A 21149-nucleotide genomic window follows, 5' to 3' on the forward strand; every position below is an offset into this window, starting at 1 on the left:
ATGTCCACTTATCAAATCAAGAAAGAATTAATCTTATTTTTTCAAAGTTGTCCTTATTAAGCGTTATGTGATCAAATCCCAATACCTATTTAACTAGGGGTAGTTTAGTCAAATTATCTATTTTTGTCTAGGAGTTAGTATTTTTACTTTAACGGAATGTATAACTGAATGGTTAAACAATATCTTTGTTATCCTAGGAGTACTCTTCTTGATTATTGATAGTGTGTTGGCACTTAGCATGGGCACTTTCAAACCGTCAGCTTATTATCTTTTTCTCCAACGAAGACATTACTGAATTCATGTTGCCCACTAAAACTTGTTTGTGGTTAGCATATAAAAATAAAATCTTCACGATTGAAAATGACAAGCAATTTCTTCTATTTCAAATTTAAAGATAAATTCTAACACTCCTTCTACTCCATTCTATGTGGCACTATTTACTCATTAACTCATTCAAAAAGAATTATACCTATTGAAACTAATTTAACTCTTAAAATTTCTCATTCTTAATGGCTAATGGCATGGCTTTTATTATATCTTTCTTTCTACTTAAGCTCCGTGTAGAATTAGAAATTACCACATACATATATAAATTGAAACAAAAGAAGTACAACATAACTTCCTCTGAAATTATCCTATCTAGCGATTGATGTTCAGTTTCCCAACTCCTAATTAAGTAAGATCCAACACGACTTTTCAGTTAAAGGAGAAAAAACTCTTCTTCCATTGAGGCCATATATACAACATACAAAATGTCCAAATTGAAATCGAAGACTTATTCGAGGTTAAGGACCATATTTTCAGCGTCATATTTGGCCTTAATGAAATGAAATGAAAAAAAAAAAAAAAATTGGCTGTCACATAAGTTTCTGCTAGCACTAGCGCGCACACACACAAGAGGGCATTGTACGATGTTCTGATAGGCTATTAGAAGGAAATATGCGCAATCTTATCTTAGTTGCATCCATTTGGTCATTTTAAATGACATGCAATAACATCACTGGGGAAACCAACGAGGGTTTCACCTGTGGTGAAGTAGTAATTAAGTATTATTTTTTAATCCTTAATCAAAGTTTCAGATTCGAGCCCTATTGGATATGTAGTTGCTTTTGTTTAGAAGCGTTTTGCTTCTAACGTGGCACTTTACGACACGAATATGAATTTAATCGAGCTCCAATATGGATACCGAACACCGGATGAAAAATAAAAAAAGATAACAGCATTGTGGAAATATTGAACTTTTCCTTTATTTATGTATCTATCTTTTTTTCATTGGTTAATTTAGGATAATCACCTTATCATGATTTCTCCTCTTCGTCTGACACTATCCTCACATACGTGTCTTCTGCATATATATTTATGGTTAGCGATGAAAACGCATCATTGATTGTAATTAGTGTCACATTATGCTTCGATTCAATTGATTTTGATTGCTACCTCTTAAATACGTAATCAACACAAATGATTAATTTGGTGCCATTAAAACAAGCGAAACGATGCAAATATGCCCCTTAACTTTGCGATTTAGGGCAGATATACCCGGTGTTATAAAAGTGGTGTAAATGTACTCCTATCGTTACAAAATGGTGCAAATATACCTTTTTTACTGACAGATTTTAAAAAAAAATCATTTAGTTTATTTTTTAATTAAAAAAATACCACGTGGATTTAAAAAAAAAGTCTACCCATTTTTTTGAGTAGACATATATTTCTAAAACCACATGATAATTTTTTTTCCTGGTGGGTCGGATCTGATTCGTTTAAAAAAATGGGTAGACTTACTTTTTTTAAAGCCACGAAGATATTTTTTTAAACTAACTAGACCCGACCCACCATAAAAAAAATTTACCATGTGGCGTTAGAAAAATATGTCTTAAAAAAATGAAAAATATGTCTTAAAAAAATGAAAAAAATGGGTAGATTTTTTTTTAAAGCCACATGGCATTTTTTTAATTAAAAAATAAGATAAATGATTTTTTTTTTTAAATTCCGTTAGTGAAAAGAGTATATTTGCACTATTTGTGTAAGGGCAGGGGTATATTTAAACCATTTTGTAACGGCAAGAGTATATATACATCACTTTCTAAACGGGGGATATATCTGCTCTAGATCGCAAAGTTGAGGGATATATTTGCACCTTTTAGACTGTAGTTCATAAACAATCTATATAAAATCCTATCTATAATTTCAGGATTGTGGAATTACATGATTTTCACAATCATAAGATACAAGAATTTCAGGGAAATAATTATTGATGAAAACATATTTGTTATAATTATTGTGCTTAGTTTATAGGGTTAATTAGGGATTTAAAGATGAAAGTTGGATAAAATGGAATAGACGTCAATATGAACCTCAAATATAAACATGCTTAATTCATTAAAAGCTTCACTCTACTGAAGTATTTACATTCAAATGAGGAGAACACCCTGCTGGAACACTTGGCTCAAGAATTACATGGAAATTTAAAATACACAAATGAGAAGACATTACTCCACATTCATCCATCTGAACATTTTTGTGACGTACTTGTAAGTTGTAACATAGATCCATCTATATTACATCTGAAAGTTGTAACATAGATCCATCTATATTACATCTGAATATTTTGGTAACATAGATTCATCTATATTTCATCTGAATTTTGTAACATATTTGTAACATAAATCCATATACATTTTGTGATGATGCAGTGGCTGATCTACACTAGATGCAGCAGACCTCGGAACCCAATATGTCTAGCTCGGATCTGGACGTGAAAAGAAATGGGATAATTACGGCACAATCGCAGTCGGCCACCTAGTTTATCAGATTTGCCCCAATTACTCCTTTATTACCATTTACCGGGTATATGTAATGTATAACAATGTATATTGTGTATAAGAATGTATATATTATTACAGTGCATTATAATATGTAATGTATAATAGTGTATAAGGATGTATATGTAACATATTTGTTATGTATAATAGTATATAAAAAAAGTGTATATTCACTTTTGTACATCATGTTATACAGATTTTAAAAATAAAAAATAGAAAAATGAAGAGGGTTCTGTGGCAACTTGGGGAAGACGGTAAAAAAATAACTTTAAAATAGAATTGGCTTCATAAAACTCAATGTAAACATATCTTGGCTATTCTAGATGTAAAAATTCATTGGGCTATGCTCATCGAAAATTGTTTGTTTGGACGGTTCATATGGGTAAGTATCCCAGAAGAAATTGACACACACGTGAGCACATACACTTATATAGAGAGAGAGAATAATCAACTGACTCTAAATCATGAATTCGACCCTGAGAGGATATGTTGGGAGACAAAGGTAAACCGGTCTACAAGAACAACACAAAGCTTGAGTTTGTTTTGGGTTTATGATGCTTTTCTTGTTTCGTGAACAACTGTGTGATTGTTTACCCCTGAAAAGGGTACAATTGAATTTGTACGCGGTTTAAACGATATGTGATTTGATTTATCAAAGTTAGTATATAAGTATCCAATAGTAGTATGAAATATAGAAAACATAAAGTTAAAGCTAAAGCCTGGGCCTCTGTGAGCTTTTACACTGAATTCCGTAACAAGGAATGCCTCCGACTGATATTTAAGTTTTAAATATTAAGGGAAAACGAAGAGAATGAACTATCAAAAGGTAAAAGAGCCTTTTAAGTAATGTGATTTGAAATTAATATAATAGTATTGCCTTGTGTTCACTGATGATCGATTACAAATAATGTGTCCCTATTTATAGTACATGAACCAGCCATTAGCCCATAACCATTCTCAATAATGACTAATAAAGGATCTTGAATGCCGCCTTGAATGTTAAATCATAACGTCTGCACCGAATATGGTTCGGTTGAATAGTGGCTGCAAGATGTGATATCTTCATTTAATGAGCTTGTCGAGCTGCTACTTCGGAGTGGATTTGCCTCTGGTAAAATCGTAGTCCTCTTCTTTAGTCTGCTGAAACGACCCGACGCTTCCTACTGCCACGTGCTTTGCTAGCTAGACGCCACGTGTAAAGCTGCATTTTACCATGTATACAGATAGTCCCTCCATTTTCTGGTGGAAAGCATTGACTCCGGGGAATGGATTTGAACCGTTACTGAAGCTACCTAATGGCAGGAACACAAAACACTGGTCCCCGTCTGAAAAGACAGCCATCGGCTTCAAATTTAATGCTCTCTACACGATGCAAAATATTCATAATTGCATCACTGATTTGATCTGTCTTGGAAACTGCTATCATTTGAACTTCCATCCTTTCAACTTCCCAATTCGAATATATATAAGGCAAAGATCTCTTCCATTCTTGTCACTTACTCACTTTCCTTCTACAACAAACCCTAAATTATAATCTTTACAATTACCTTCTCTTAAAGTTTTTAGCCACCGACTATGTCTTCTCTTCCATTATTAACCCAATCACCAGCAAACTCTGCATCACCAATTCATCAATCAGAACATATTTCAATGTCTTCCCCTAACTCGAAAGAAGAACTCGAGTTTCTCACAGCCGATATTCTTCCCGTCGGCTTCAAGTTCCATGATGACTGTCGCGCCTCTACCCATCTTGAGTCCGTTGAAAGAATGGAATCCTTTATCGATGCATCAATTCGTCCTAAGGTTCGAGAGGAGAGCAAATTTGCTGCCGATATTGACATCATCAATGTCGATAAGGGGATGAGAATGACTCATCATGTTGCAGGTTTTTCCATGACCTACACTTACTTTTTTGCAATTGTCTATTCCTTCCCCATTCCCCAAATCATAGAGGACTTCTATCGTCGTTATAGAGTTTGCCTCGTGTAAATTGCTCTGCAAGTTTGGAGATTGATTTACTGTATTCAACCCCTAGCTAACATAGCTGATGTCTCTTTTACTTTGGACCACTTGATCCCCATATACATTCCTCAAGTTATTTGAGTGTGGTTTAGTGCATTTATACCCTCATGGAAAGTGTGGTTTAATTGATCTGGAGGATGATTATGATATAGGCTGGCTACATCGGTTTGTCATGATCCGAACAAACCAACTCCACAGTCAACTATCCGAACCCTTTCCTGAACCATGAAACCTTACTCATGAGCTTTCCACAACTTCTCTTCTTCTCATGATCTAGCATCGTATAGCGCTATTTTTTTTGTAAATAAATTTCTCTTTCACAGCGGTTTTAGTAGAACTGGAACTCATGATAAAAATATTTGATTGGGTCGTTGAATTGCTTGATGCTTCTGGCAATGTAACCCGCTCCTGGAGAAGTATCACCTCTTATTGGTGGACAGGAAAAAACCATCGTAAGTTTAAACCCTAATGAATTTATTGATTTTTTAAAAAAATCATAACTGTATCTTTTATTTCCAGGACTTCCTACGAAGAACCCTATTTCAAATAAGACCCTTTCCTGTGTTGACGCAACCAAAAATGTTGCTTCCTCTAGCCGAAAGCGCAAACAAAGAGAGGTTTTATAGGTATCGATTCCTGATTACGAACCCGACATCTTCTTTTAGAGACTATGAATCATACCTGACAACATACAACACCTCCAGTAATCATACTTGATGAGGACGAGCAGATTATTGAAGTTAATGATCCAACGCCTAACAGTTTCGAGGCTGAAAAACTCTCCGAGAAGCACATGACTCCTTTCACCGAACAACCTCTTACTCCTCCAAGCTCTCTAACCAAAGAGTCAGATTTAAGGAATTCTGCTTCTCAAGATGAAGCCTCTTTGGGAACATCACCTGGTCCCAAATCCTTTGTCGCCAAGAAGAATCATCTCTAACTCAGTTGGCCGAAGTACTCCTTCAGGTACGTATTCCCTTATTTGTACCTTTCTTCTGAATTTTCTTCCTTCCTTCGTTTCCTCATACATTTTTTTTCTTTTTCCCAGGGACATGCTGCTGCTACCTCAGCTATAAGCAATACTCGTTCCTTCGCTCCATTTCAACAAGATGTGGACCTTCATGAAGAAAATGAACACCTTAAGGCTAAAAATAAACCACTAAAGTCGAATCTTCAAGATTCTGATTCTCTCGAAGCTTCCCTTATAATGCGCTTGAATGATGTAACCGATTCTCTAAAAGAACGAGAGGATTTCCTTCAATCCATGATCACTTCTTACCTGGGCCTTCAAAACAAGAATGCTAAATTTGAAACAGAAATTGCTAATATACGAGAACAGCTTGTTAGTGTCGAAGTTTCCCGTGATCGTTTCAAGATCCAGTGTAAAGAGCTACGTCCTCGATCCAAATCATCTGCAGAAGGGACCCATGAAGGCATGGAACCATTCGGGCCTATTTAGCCTGAGGGGAAAGATTTAGAAACTGTTGAAGCTGCTAACATTGCTCCGTAGGCCTAGCTTTTTCCCTTTAATGCTTTCCATACCAAGGGGAACTGTTTTGTTCTCCCTATTATGTTTTGTCCGGTATTTTAACCAGAATCTTGAATCAATGTTTTGCAATATATTCGGATGACATAACAATTGTCTTGCTTTCTATTTTTGCTTTCTTTTGAATTTTTTTCCGTTTATGATTTGCGTATATACAAATCTTTTGGAACTAATTTCATTAAATTACTAATCAACCGAAATAATTGCGTCGGTAACTTCTCTTGGAAGTTTCACTTCTTTAAAAAATAATAACTTCTGAATTAAGCGGGAAAACCAAATACCTCCACTTCTCCATATTCTGATGCAAGTCTTATCACATTGTGACTCCAGACACGTGTCAGCTTTTAATTGCCAATTTGAAACGGTGCAGGTTCCCGAAGCATCACCGTAATGATGACAACCTCTACTATAAAACCTCTTACCATTTTCAGTTTTACTATTTTAACTTCAACCTTAAAGTTTTTAACTCTCAAAACCTCTTCTTCCTTTTCTGATCATCATCACAACCAATCTTTCCAATCACTTCTTTCGCCGAAATTCTTTCACTGATTCTCTTCGCAATGGTAAAAACTACTAAGAAAAGTACTAACGCCGCTTTTACTTCGGCAGGGAATTCTTCTCCACCTTCTTCTCCGTTAACGGTTGTCGGCGCCGACGGAAATACTGAGCCTAGAGCCTTCAACATGCTTTCTTCCTCCTTCAATTTTTCTAAAGAATTTGCAGTCAGTAAGGCTAAGTCCAAAGGTGACGGAGGGGCATCAATCAAAGTTTACCCCTCCTCTATCAAACCTGAGTTTGAGAAACAAGTCCAAGAGGATTGTGGTTGGGAAATGCCATCGGAAGATGACTCTACCCATGCTGCCCACCCGAATTTTGGAAGAGTAATTTCCCAAATTATTTTTCCATCGGAAAATGAATCTATCCTTACTTACCGATCGGGCTTCTCTAATGTATATACCTACCCTTTCACTCTCAAATTCAACCCACCAATTGATACCATAATCCTTGACTTGTGTCGCACCTACAACGTGTGTTTAGCACTAGTTGGTCCATCCGTATGGAGGCTAGTGGCATGCCTTCAATTTTTTACCACGAAAGTCGAGGTTCCTTTTACCTTGGATCATTTGATCCGTCTACACACCTCCACATTTTTCTGGGGTGGTTTGATTCATTTTCTAAAATGGGGGAAAACCCCCCATTATTTCTAATCTCAATGAAGATTATGACCGGGGGTGGACAGAATGCTTCGTAGCAATCCCGACTACTGAAATTATTCCGGCAACACATAAGCCTTTCCCATAGGCATGGAACTTATCTCGTAAGTAACCACTTTTTTTTACTTAACGTCTTTTTATGCAGCTACGTCCCGGACCCTTGCAACCATCTCAAATATACATGAGTGGGTTCAAGCCATTTTAGCCGTTTCCACCAAAGCTGACCGCTCTTGGAAAGTTATTTCCAAGGATCGATGGAAGACTACTAATCATGGTTAGTTTAGGCTCGGAGGAGTTCTCAGAAGAGTTTATTCTTCTTCCTTTTTTCTCTTTTTTAACTTAAACTATTTTTTCCTTTACAGGTCTTCCGAAGGGATCTTCTATTCCAAGGGTTGTGGATGAACCTGAATTAGATCCGGCTTCATCTTCCATTTGATTGCTCGAGTTGCAGTCCCAAAGAAGAGGACTACTAGACCATCTCCCGTGCCATCTTCTCTTCGGCTCCCAAGAGAAAAAGGAAGCCAAGATCAACTGCTCCTTCCGAGTCCACCGCAGCAACTAACAAGCCAACTGAAGCAATAGAGGCTCCTCCCCCATAATAGCCTATAGATATGGTGGATATTGATGAGAAAGAAACGAATGATCATGTTCCTCTCAAGAGGGTGCAGATCTCCACTTCCCAAACTGATCCGGCAGTCACTCCAACTGCCATTCCATCAGATCCTCCATCTTCACTAACTGGTCAAACTGGCCTTGATCAATTTTTTGAAGGGGATGGAACTACCGGGGGGCCTGAACCTTTTGCGAATGCTTCGGGTTTTGAGCATCTTACAATTCCACAAGGATTCCCCTCGTCTTCAAGATCGACCAGGAGCCAAACTTCTTCGCGCGCCCATCTGGTTAATATTTTTCCAGCTCCAAGCATAGATCCAGCTCGGCGTAGATCGACTACTATTTCTGTTTCGGAAGATACAAATTTCCTCGGTCGACCGGTTGTAATTGCTAGCTATTTGAGGCCTCTCGTGTCAAAGTGCGACAAAGAGAAGATGAGTGGAGTCTCTTGGAGGTGTTTGATCAACGAAAGGATGCACGCATCTCATAAGGTAAGCTTTTAACTTTCCTTTGGTTTATACTTATGTTTTTTCTGTAAAAAGAATTTTTTTTTTCTAATTGGTTCGTTTTTTTTATACAGTCAGCTATCTTAACCGGGGAAGGATTTCACCTTTGTCTCAAAGAGAACGATGATTTGAAAGCTCAGCTGGATGCTCGAGAGAGAGAAATTATTCATCTTAAGCAAGAACTCGATCGAAGAAACAATCAATCCGCAGAAGAGCTTCCCTCAGTGAAAGCCGAACTAGCCAAGTTCAAAAATGATTACTCCCGAGCTATGGAAGATCTTGAACGAGTGACTGAAAAGCTCAATTTGGAGAGAGAGGCATATCAACTCTTTTATGACTTCAAGGACCTCCGAAATGAACTTGATTTCAACGTGAAGGCCTTATTTCTTAAAGAAAAGAAAGAAGCCTTTCTTTCTACTGAGGTTGATAGGCTCAATAACGAGCTCCCTGTGATTGATGAAGAATGGATAGCTGAGCTAACCGATGCTTCCTTGAGCTCGAACAAAGACTTATGCAGTCCCAAGCCGAGAATCACCAATAAGCTGGCATTATTGCCAAGTTGAAATCTGATCTTGATGCCTCCGTTAAAGAAAACGAAGAAATTTTAACTCGCCTGGAATAGGCTCGTGCCAACTTAACGGCTGAAAAGGCTTTATCCGTTCTAAGGATTGAACGCACTAAATGGAATGTTTGTAGGTTTACCCTAGAACAAACTCGAAATGGCCTTCCGGATTGGGATGCAAAAATTGACGAAGCCAAGGAACTCGAGGTTCAAGCTTACCAACGGATGGTTGTTGCTGAAAGCTCCGAGGATGACCTGGAAGATTCTGACCTAGAAAATTCAGATGATGAATCCGAATGATTCATTAAAAATTTCTGCTTTTGTGTTTTTTTTTTATATATAACCCTGTAGTTTTCCAGACTATTTCGGTCTTTTATGAATGAACCATTCTCAGTTTCTAATTATGATCGACTTTTACCAACCTTTTGATCTTTATTATTTTTGTTACCTTACTCAGATATTCTTATAAGACAATCTTCTCGTTTTAACTTAATAAATGTGTTAGGCGTTTATTTATGCCTGTAAACAAGACGTCTCTTGTTTACTTCGAGCATGATTTTATTTAATTTTTTATTCTGGACGGTATAACACCTTTCAAACAAAAGATTCAGATTTCATTCTGACCCTTTTTCCATATCGATAGTCCTTAGTTTAAGACTCGATGTAATTAATATAAAGTTTCGAATAAATAGAATTTCAACACAATCATTCGGAGGAAATAATTCGGATCAACATTTATTCATACTTCATGAATTTTGGACAAAGTTCAATCGAACCTTTATATCCTTACAACAAAAAGTTAACATTGGGGATAGATTCCTTCGATCTTTCTTCCCATCATACTTATACAAATGAATTACAATTCATAAACTAAACACTTCTATCCGAGGGTATCCTCCTAGCATTTGTGTTTGAAGTATGAAAATTCAAATGCTATGATAGGCTGTCACTCGCCGAATAGTCACGAGTTCCTCTTGATAGTAAAATTCTTTACATTGTTTCTTCATTAAAATCCTTGCCAGAAAAACCCGTTTTTGGACAAAAAACGGTCTAAGGGAAAAAGAGTGCAAAATGTGTTTTCAGTTCTTGGATCGCCTTTTGCTCATGTGGATTTACTCCGAGTTTTCATCTTTCTTCCTGCAAAAACTCGAAAAACCTCAAAATGCACTTATTAAATAAAAATAAATCATACCTTTTCTTTAACAATAATACCGCTTCAGATGACTGACATTCCTATTGTTCAAAGAATTTACACCCGTCTGCATCTTCCAACTGATACGAGCCTTTACCCTTTATTCCCGATATTTTATAAGGCCCTTCCCAATTCGAACCTAGTTTTCCTTCATTGGGATTTTTAATATCCGGGGTTACTTTTCGGAGGACCAAATCTTCCACTTGAAAGTGTCTAAGATTTGTCTGTTGATTATAATATTTCTCCAAAAACTCACAGGAATGCTTTTTCTCGGTGCTCCTCCATTAAATCTAACTTTATTGTCATAACTTCGTTATTCGATTCTTCAGTGGCAAGAGTGAACCTTAAACTAGGTTCACCCACTTCGATCGAAATCAATGTCTACGTGCCATACACTAGAGAAAACGGAGTCTCTCCATACTAGTCTACAGCGTGGTTCTGTATGCCCTGTCACACCCCAACCTTGGGGGTGTTGCCGGCACCCGGCACCCGAAGGGGCCGAGCGAACCAACTGTGATATCTAAACTCTATAACATGAATCATAGGCCGACGAGGCCGCTGAATAACAATAGTAAGAAGTATATCATAACAACCTGCAAGCAGAAAAGGCCCAACAACACATATATGCATAACTAGGGCCGACAAGGCAACAACCAAGAAAGACAACCGGTCGGGCCGCAAGGCCAAACACACACCCGTATACATTGACCGATAGTCCGTAAGCCTCTAAGAGCACTAATATGATCAACCGGTCGGACAAAGGGGTCTCCGACGTACCCATAGTCATATATATATATATATATATGCATCCTATTTAATGACTCGACCAACAACTCGAGAATGGAGTGCAAACATCCCCGGCCGAACTTTGGTATCCTGCGAGAAAGGTACAACAATCCGTCTACCATCCCCGTGGGCATGATCACGACGCACAAAATGCGTCAAGACGAAAGATGTACCGAGTATGTAGGCGAAGCATAAACATAACATAAGCATAAAGAATCTGAATAACTTAGGAAAAGATGTAGAGACAACCTGAAACTCTGAACGAGGCCACTGAGGGCGACCATAACCATGACATAAATGTAACTGCATGCTCGTAAAATCATTCCTCACTGTGGAGGCATATATCATATCATATAACAATAATAAATTCCTCTGTAGGGTGAGCTCACCATCATAACATCATCTCTACCCAACTGATCAGTGGAAATGCACAGCTACGTGCCTACCCGGCCGCCACAACACGGCTCGGTAAAGGAATAAATATATCTAGGTGCACGGAACAAGCAGGCCACCCGGCCGCCTACAACACGGCTCGATAAAAATAGAAACATGTCTAGGTGCATATATAAGTGCCTACTCGTACCGACAATAGCGCGGCTCGATATATATATATATATATATATATATATATATATATATATATATATAAGTGCAATGCAAGACTGACCTCAGAAGAGACATCATAGAAAGAGTCGGAGTGACCTGTCGTCGTTACCCTTCGATTTTCATTATTGTCGCTACGTTCTTTAGCTTTTCAATCAAGAAGACCATAAATGTAAAGAATATGAAATATATTTGATACAGATTACACGCGAGGTAAAGATCAACTCAAATGATTGGAAATACAACGCCTCAACTTTGACGTGAAGAGTACCATAATGAACATCATTCTTCAATTGACAAACAATAGATACGAACTGCGGGAAAGTATTCCAATATAAGCTATTCATGAGAAGAGATGATCTTAACTATTTCAGAATGTGGTTGATACAAGTTAACGGAAGGTCATTCAATCGTTAACCAAAAGAGATGTGGAACCATAGAAATTACTTTGACACAAGTCATATATGAAGTAGAGATTAGCTCGATCATTATTGAACGTGGTCGACACAAGCTAATGGAAATAACGTTTCAATGAAAGCTCATTTGAATTCTAGTCATGCCAAAAACAGAAGAGAAAGCCCTACATACCTCAACGATGAAATTTTCCAAGTTCTACGAGTCCTCGAACGTCTTACGAATGATTTCCTACATAATACAGACTATTCAAGATCAAAATCATGGTCATAGCTTATAGAAATCTTCATTTAGACATTTAATCGAAGAAACTCGTAAAAGGCGTGAATTTATAGGATTTTTTGTAGCGTAATTTCCTCGTAAAACACTATCAAATTCTAATTTTCTACTCCTCCTCTTCAATACGATCCAATCCATATCAACACAGCTCCAAACAACATGTTAAAACCACCTAAAATAGCCCAACTATCAAGCCAAGTCCATAAGAGTTCACAAGAATTGTCAAAGCTTATTCTATGGGGTTTTCACCAAATTTCTAGGTTTAATTACTTGTAGAAGTTCAAAGAGATCAAAAGGAAGTTAAAATATACCTTAGATGATCAAAATCACTCCAAACTTCAAGTTACTTCAAGGTGAAGTCCTTATCCAAGAAGCAAATTAGCGAAAAAAATCACAATTCCGTAGTTGCCATGTTGTTCTTCATGTTAAAGTTGATAGATTTGCTCTCGGTTTGGATCGAGATTGATGGAGGATTAATTGGAGAGGGTTTAAGAGTTTTGCAGGTCCTGTATAGTGAGGAAATGGAGAAAAATTCGTGAAGAGGGGTCTTTTATATAACTTAAAGTGAGCAGCCACCGACCTTGGTCACTGTTCCCGCTGCAATTTGCATCCTTGGACGAAAATGCAAATATCTTTCTACTCCGATGTCATATCGACGAACGGTAAAATGAAATCGAAACTAGACTCGTAGACCTTAGATTTGGTAGGTGGATCACCCCGTAACTCCAAGTAGATTGAGAGAAAAGCTCTGAGACATCTGACCCAAATTTCAGTGAAATTTACAAACTTCGATGCCCTTTGTCGACTTTCGTAGTACAACTCGTTTGACTCCCAAACTTAACAAGAGACCATTATACAATTCAAATACTTCATATCATTACTTGCTTAGCATGTGGATCACTCCTAATCTCACCCAAAAGTACAAGTTATCGTATTCCCAACTTGCCGACTTTTGACGAAACTCATGCTTCTTTGATTCATTTACCCTCCAAATCTTCCTCCACTTACTAATATTATTTATAGACTCTTGTAACCATTTTTAATAATAAAATCAATCCCTTTTATCCTCAACAAAGTTTCGTTTTGAACTTTCGTCGACTAACTCATGATGCGACTTTAACATACGAAAATCAGAGGTGTCACATGCCCACAACACTTCTGGTAAAGTTTCTCTCCGTTTACTTTTTACTGAATCCAACCTTTTCTTTAAATTTTGAATGATCGTTTTGTTCGTCGACTCAGCTTGACCATTTACGCTGGGATAATACAGAGTAGACACAATCCTTTTAATGTTAAGTCTTTTAAGAAATTCCGTGACTTTTCTACCAACGAACTGTGGACCATTGTTGCAAGTTATTTCTTTCGGTATTCCGAACCGACAAATGATGTGATTACAAATGAAATTGATGACTTCTCTTTCTCTAACTTTCTTAAAAGTCTCTGCTTCAATCCATTTAGAGAAATATTCAGTCATAATTCAAATAAATTTTACCTGACCTGGAGCCGCAGGCAATGGCCCCACAATGTCCATTCCCCATTTTATGAAAGCCTAAGGTGAGATGATCGGATGCAATAATTCTGCCGGTTGGTGGATCAAGTGCGCATGCCTTTGACATTCATCACACTTTTGGACAAAGTTCTTGGAATCCTCCTCCATCGTCGACCAATAGTACCCGGCTCTAATTAGCTTTCGTACTAATAACTCTTCCCTGGAGTGATTTCCACAACGCCCCTCATGTACTTCACGCATTACATAATCAGTTTCTCCAGGACCCAAACATCTTTCCAAAGGACCATAAAAAGACCTCCGGTATAATTGACCATCAACTAGTCAATATCTAGCAGCCTTTGTACGAAGTGCTCTTGTTTCCTTCGGATCAATCGGAAGTTTACCATCCTTCAAATAATCGACATATTTGTTTCGCCAGTCTCAAGTCAAGTTTGTGGAATTTATTTCTCCGTGGCAGTTATCTATGGCCGAATTTAGGAGTTGCACCACTTTCCCGAAACCTACACCTTTAGTATCCACTGAAGACCCTAAATTTGCCAAGGCATCCACCTCGCCATTTTGCTATCGGGTTACATGTTCTATTTTGCACTCCTTAAACCGACACATTAATACTTGAATTCTATCCAAGTACTTTTGCATCCTCTCTTCTTTTGCATCGAAGCTCCTATTAACTTGATTCACTACCAAAAGCGAACCGTACTTGACATCGACTGACGTGGCTCCTAAGCTCTTTGTCAATTCCAAACCTGCAATCACGACCTCATACTCGGCTTCATTGTTAGTCAATTCCATAATTCTTATTGCCTATCTAATAACTTCGCCCATGGGTGTTCTAAGCACAATTCCTAGTCCGGACTCCTTTGCATTGGATGCACCATCAGTAAATAATGCCCAAACTCCCGATATAACCTCAAAAGCTAATACAAGCTCCTTCTCTGCTTCCGGAATCAGACCCGGAGTAAAATCTGCTATAAAATCAGCCAAAACTTGGGATTTTATTGTCGTACAGATCTTATACTCTATATCATACCTGCTAATTTCTATAGCCCACTTGGCCAACCTACCCAACAGCTCAGGTTTATGCATTATGTTTCTTAAGGGATAAGTTGTTACAACACAAATGGGATGACATTGGAAATATGGTCTTAATTTTCTAGCTAAAGTTATTAGCACTAAAGCCAATTTTTCTAGATAGGGATATCTAGTTTCTGCACTAGCCAAAGATTCTACTTATATAATAGATTGGAAATTGCGTACCTTGGTCCTCTCGGACTAATACAACACTTACAGCAACCTCTGAAACGACTAAGTACAAAAACAACTATTCGTCCGCTTTTAGTTTATGAAGCAATGGCGGACTAGAAAGGTATTTATCAAATCTCTTAATGCTTGTTGGAATTCTGACATCCAGTCAAAGTCCTTCTTCTTTTTCAAAAGCGAAAAGAACTTGTGACATTTTTCCGAGGACCGGGAAATGAATCGGCTTAAAGCTGCTATTCTTCCGATAAGGCTTTGTACTGTTTTCACATCCCAATGACTTCTGGAAGTTCTTCAATACCTTAATTTTGTTCGAATTTATTTAAATTCCTCTGTTTGACACCAAAAAGCCTAGGAACTTGCCTGAGCCTACTCCAAAAGCTCATTTCTCCGGATTCAATTTCATGTTGTATTTTCGGAGGACATAAAATGTTTCTTGCAAATGCTTAAGGCGTTCTCCTGTTTCCAGGGACTTAACCAATATATCATCTATATAAACTTCCATCGTATTTCCAATTTGTTTTTCAAACATGCGGTTAACTAAGCGTTGATATGCTGCTCCAATATTTTTTAAATCGAATGGCATTACATTATAACAATACGTTCCATTCTTGGTAATAAAAGAATTTTTCTCTTGATCCTCCGGATTCATCCTTATTTGGTTGTACCCGGAGTAGCCGTCAAGAAAACTTAACACCTTATGCCCTGCCGTAGCGTCGATCATACGATCGATATGAGGCAAAGGAAATATCACGACCCCAACTTAAGGGCCATGCGGGCACCTACCATGTTACTAACTAGTTGGCGAACCCTTACCAATCAACCCAATATTCAGCCGGTTTTATAAATAACAAATTCTTAATGATCACAATATTTAAAAGTAAATGCTAATACAGATTCTGTTATTGATACAAGAAAACTGAAAACTCCCCGGTATCTAGTCTAGAAAGGTACAAGAGCTCCTATTACACAAGGATAAATAAAAATAAATGACCCAGCCTCTGCCTGGAATGAGATGAGCGAGGCTGTAGGAAGATGCCTGGCAATCCATACGAAGAAACTTAAACTTAAACCTGCAACATACCTACACCCAAAAAGAATGTAGCAAGAGTAGTATCAGTATACCACACGTACTGGTAAGAATTATAGGTCGACTAAGATTAGTTCATGCAACACAATGTAAAGTCAATAAGATAAGCAGATAAAGTCAACGGCCCTCCAGACTCCCAACATAGATTCTTACACCGATACGAACTTACCTTTCTACACCAAGTTATTCGCTTCTCTTAACCCCATAGTGATTCCCGTTATCTGACTAGTCAATGAAGTCCTATTCCGTACTCCCTTAAGCCAATTAATTAAGTCTTATGTCCTCATTTACACTAACATCTAATTCCTAACTTTTAGCCGTAGAGCTTTTCTATCTAGTTCACTTACTAAAATATGATGCACCCATGGAACAAACTTTACATTTAGTAATTCGTTCTTACACTTACCTTTATATTGATCACCACCTCACACAACTCAACACTATTATAAGAGATGCACAATGCAATATAACAGACTGACAAAGACACAAACATAAGGGCATTGAAGTATGAAATGTAATGCAATGCAGATGCGATGCAAGGGCCCAATCACGCTGTACATACATGTTAACTGATGTCATTTCTCAATAGTCATGACCTGCAGGGGACCCATGGTGTCCATGTACCACTCGTTCCAGATTCACTCCTCGAATTTGATTGCCACATCCTCACCCCCAGTCAAATATGCCTTTTCATACATATAATATAATTACCTTACAATACTGTCAGTTATTAGCTGTCGAATAGTACCTCGTATTCAACGCAAATCAGTCATACAACCCAGATAACACGACTAGCACTTACTCATCACTTTCTGCTCTATGTGATACCTCATAACCATGAGCATTATATGCAATTATGCCAATGAATGAAAATAATGTCATGGATTATGCCCTTGAGGGGTGTAGCACTATTATGCCTTCCTTCAATTCACACAATGCAGTCCTCTTTATTAACAAGCATGGCAATCATATGAATATTTCAATATACATGAAAATAAATACGTAAATCAAATATACATAGGGATAATTACTCTGAACAGCGAAATACCCATTTTTTACCCACCATAATTTATCACTTCATGTCTCGTAAAGCATGAACATCAACAATAGGAGCACCCAAAGACTAAAATAAATACTCGTGTTACCCTAATTACTATTCGTACATAACTTTCGTTAAATTATGAATATATCATCCGAACTCCGTATCCGAAGACCTAATCATGCAATGAAGACCTAATCATGCAATCTCCCATCAATTCTAAATGTGTATACGATTCACTAATCAAACTATAACTCAAGTAACGTAACCTACCTCGATGACGAACAGCTACTTGAATTTCCATGAAATACTCGCCTTCCTAGCCCTTATCTGAATCTATGAGAGATGATAGTTGCGGGGAAAGATGTGGAGAATGTTGGAAAAGCCTCTTATCTTGGTGTCAAGGGTTTTTCTTCTTGGGAAAACCTAATAGCAGTCTTGGAGGGTCTTTTATTAAAAAAGAGTGTGAAATATAAAACTGAGTATAGAAAAACGTGTTTACTGGCCCGTAGCGGACGTCGCTTTGCTATAGCGGGACCACTGTGGCGGTCCCTTAGCCGCTATAGAGGGCCATCTTCTGCCCCGGGCACATGATTTTTAACTCTTTCCGAAATTAATTTTTCCCACTATTAATCATTTAAACACCTCATGGGGTTTACTATTTAAGATCATAGACTTAGATTGGGCATGGGTTCGCGAAGTATTAAATAACAATCAGGCGGGTCGTTACAGGAAAAGAATTCTTCGGGCATGCTTTATTTAAATCTTTGAAATCTATACACATCCTAAATATATTGCCTTTTTTAGGTACTACTACTACATTTGCCAACAACAACAACAAGAAGCCCAGTATAATCCCACCATGTGGGGTCTAGGGAGGGTAGAGTATACGCAGACCTAACCCCCACCTTGAAAGGTAGGGCGGCACTACTACTACATTTGCCAACCATTCAGGATATTCAACTTCCCAGATATTACCAATATTTAATAGCCGGGTTACCTCTTTCTTAACAAACCTGTTTTTGACCTCTGCAATGGGTCTCCATTTCTGTTTTACCAGAGGAAAACTTGGATCCAGGCTCAACTTATGAGTTGTGATTTCCTAGGGTATACATGTGATGTCTAAATTGGACCATGCAAAATATTCTATGTTAGATTTAAGAAATTCAATAAACTTAACCCTGAGCCCCGGAGTCAATCCGGTGCCCATGTATACTTTCCTTTCGGGCTGTTGGATAAACAAGACCACTTGCTTGAGTTCCTCTATGGTCGATTTCGTTGCATCTGAATCGTCAGGCACTATGAATGAACTGGGAACTCGATATAAATCTTCTTCTTCATCTAAGTCTTCAAATTCGCCTTCCAACTTCTGTGAGTTCATAGCGGCTCCTGCTTCCTCCAATTTTTTTGAAATCACATCCTTCATTTTCTGTAATTGCTATTTTTCCAACGTTTCCTTACTCTTTGTGTCTTTTCTGGTTCCCTTGATGGCAAACATCTCCCTAGCCGCTGGTTGATCTCCACAGATTTCTTTAATAGATTTCGGAGTTAGAAATTTTAGCGTCATATGCAGAATTGGTGGCACAACCTCCACATCATGTATCCATGGCCTACCAAATAATGCATTATACCTCATTACCCCATCTATGACATGAAACTTCATCCTCGAATTTCTTTAATACATTTCGGAGTTGGAAACTTTAGCGTCATATGCAGAGTTGATGGCGCAACCTCCATATCATGTATCCATGGCCTACCAAATAACGCGTTATATCTCATTACCCCATCTATGACATGAAACTTCATCAATCGCAACATTCCTGCCACATCAACCGGGAGAATGATTTCTCCTTTTCTAGTTTCACTCGACATGTTAAAGCCATTCAAAACTCGAACTGCCGGAACAATTTGATCGAGTAAAGCCATTTGTTCTATCACCTTCCATCGGATTATATTGGCTGAGCTACCTGGATCAATCAAAATACATTTATCAAGAAACTTATTGATGTTAACATAAATTACCAGCGCGAAATTATACGGATAGACAATATCCTCAGCATCCTCGTGGTTAAAGGTGATCGCTTCGCTGCGTAAGTAATCCCTAGACCTTTTCTCTCGAGACACCGACATATTGGTTTTCTTTGACGCCGCGATAGTGATTTCTGCCACGTCGTTTCCTCCAATAATCATGTTAACAACATGTTGAGGATTGACTGGTTCCACCGGTTTGTTTGCATCTTTAATTTTGCTATAATTTGCCTTGGCGCGCTCACTTAAGAATTCCCTTAGGTGACCCTCCTTCAGTAATCATGTTACTTCATCCCTCAAGTGACCACAATCCTCTGTCCGATGACCATGCGTTTGATCAAAATGCACAAATCAGTGTCTGATCCCTCAAATTAGGATCAATTCGGATATCCTTCAAAAATTTAGCACCTTCTATGCGTCCAATAGCTAACACCAATTCCGCCGTATCAATTCAGAAATTATACTCGGACTGGCTGGGACTAACGACATGATTAGCAGAGGAAGTCCCAATGGAATTTTTATCTTGCAAGCCTCTGCTTGAAGGGTCTACGATCATAACGCCTGTCACCACTGCTTCTATCGGATGAAGAGGATCGATTACTTTTCCTTCGATCCGATCAAAAATTTGATCGCTCTGAAGTTCCGTAGGTTGATATCTATCCTTTAACGCCTTCAAGTCCAAATCTGCTACTCTTTTTTACTTTTCTCGTCCCTTAACTCTTCCTGTAGCCAAGGCTGGAAGCTCAGACTGATCATCCTCTACCCGTATCTTTGATTCATACCGGTTATGCACATTTGCCCACGTTACTGCTAGATATTCCAACAAATTTTCCTTCAATTTTAGCAATGCACTAGAACTACTTGGATTTAAGCCCTTAGTGAAAGCTTCTGTTGCCCATTCATCTGGTACTGCGGGGAGGAGCATTCGTTCCTTTTGAGATCTTGTAACGAATTCCCGCAGCAATTCATCATCCTTCTGAGCTATTCTGAATATGCCGGCCTTTCTTGCTTGCACCTTTTTTTCTCCGGCATGAGCCTTGATGAACGCATCTGTAAGCATAGCAAAAGACGTAATAGAATGCTCAGGTAAATGATGATACCAAGTCATAGCTCCTTTGGCCAATGTTTCACCGAATTTTTTAGCATAACCGACTCGATTTCATCTGGTTGTATGTCGTTGCCTTTGATTGCGCACGTATAAGGCATCATGTGCTCCTATGGGAGGTCTGGCTTCTTAAATCATTTTGGGATCAACTTCGGAGCAGCACTTGCTGGGAATGGCAACTGAACATATTTCTTGGAATCTGGACCCTTCAAAATTGGCGGTGTTCCAAGTATCTGGTCCACTCGTGAATTGAAAATATCCACTTTTTTTTCATTCTTCTCCATTCTATTACTGAGATCTTTGAGCAATTTCAAGATCTCTAAAGATTCGTTCGATTCTGAACCTTTGCAGTTCCCATCATCCTGACCTTCGGTACGAGCCTCAACATCCTTATTTGGCACAGTCGTCCCATTCTCTTCCAATTTAGTAATAGCTTGTTGTTGCTTATCCAACATGTCAAATATTTTGTCCAGATCAGTCCTAGCCGCTCGAACCACGTTCTCTGCTTCGTCCTCATTCTTCTGGACCCTTGAGGTGAGACAATCTGTTCATTCCTAGTTTC

General features: G+C 38.2%; 1 protein-coding gene across 1 annotated transcript; it reads right to left on the bottom strand.

Annotated features, from left to right (window-relative positions):
* Positions 1-19113: 19113 nt before the first annotated feature.
* LOC132048994 (uncharacterized) lies at positions 19114-19644 on the bottom strand. The gene has a single exon (XM_059439674.1). The coding sequence runs from the start codon at positions 19642-19644 to the stop codon at positions 19114-19116; it is 531 nt and encodes a 176-aa protein (XP_059295657.1).
* Positions 19645-21149: the final 1505 nt, after the last annotated feature.

Source organism: Lycium ferocissimum, chromosome 3 (genome assembly GCF_029784015.1).
Source record: "Lycium ferocissimum isolate CSIRO_LF1 chromosome 3, AGI_CSIRO_Lferr_CH_V1, whole genome shotgun sequence".
NCBI lineage: Eukaryota > Viridiplantae > Streptophyta > Magnoliopsida > Solanales > Solanaceae > Lycium > Lycium ferocissimum.

Excerpts from the sequence above, each read along its gene's own strand:
- LOC132048994 (XM_059439674.1), bottom strand. The coding sequence starts at position 19,644 with ATGATTATTGGAGGAAACGACGTGGCAGAAATCACTATCGCGGCGTCA.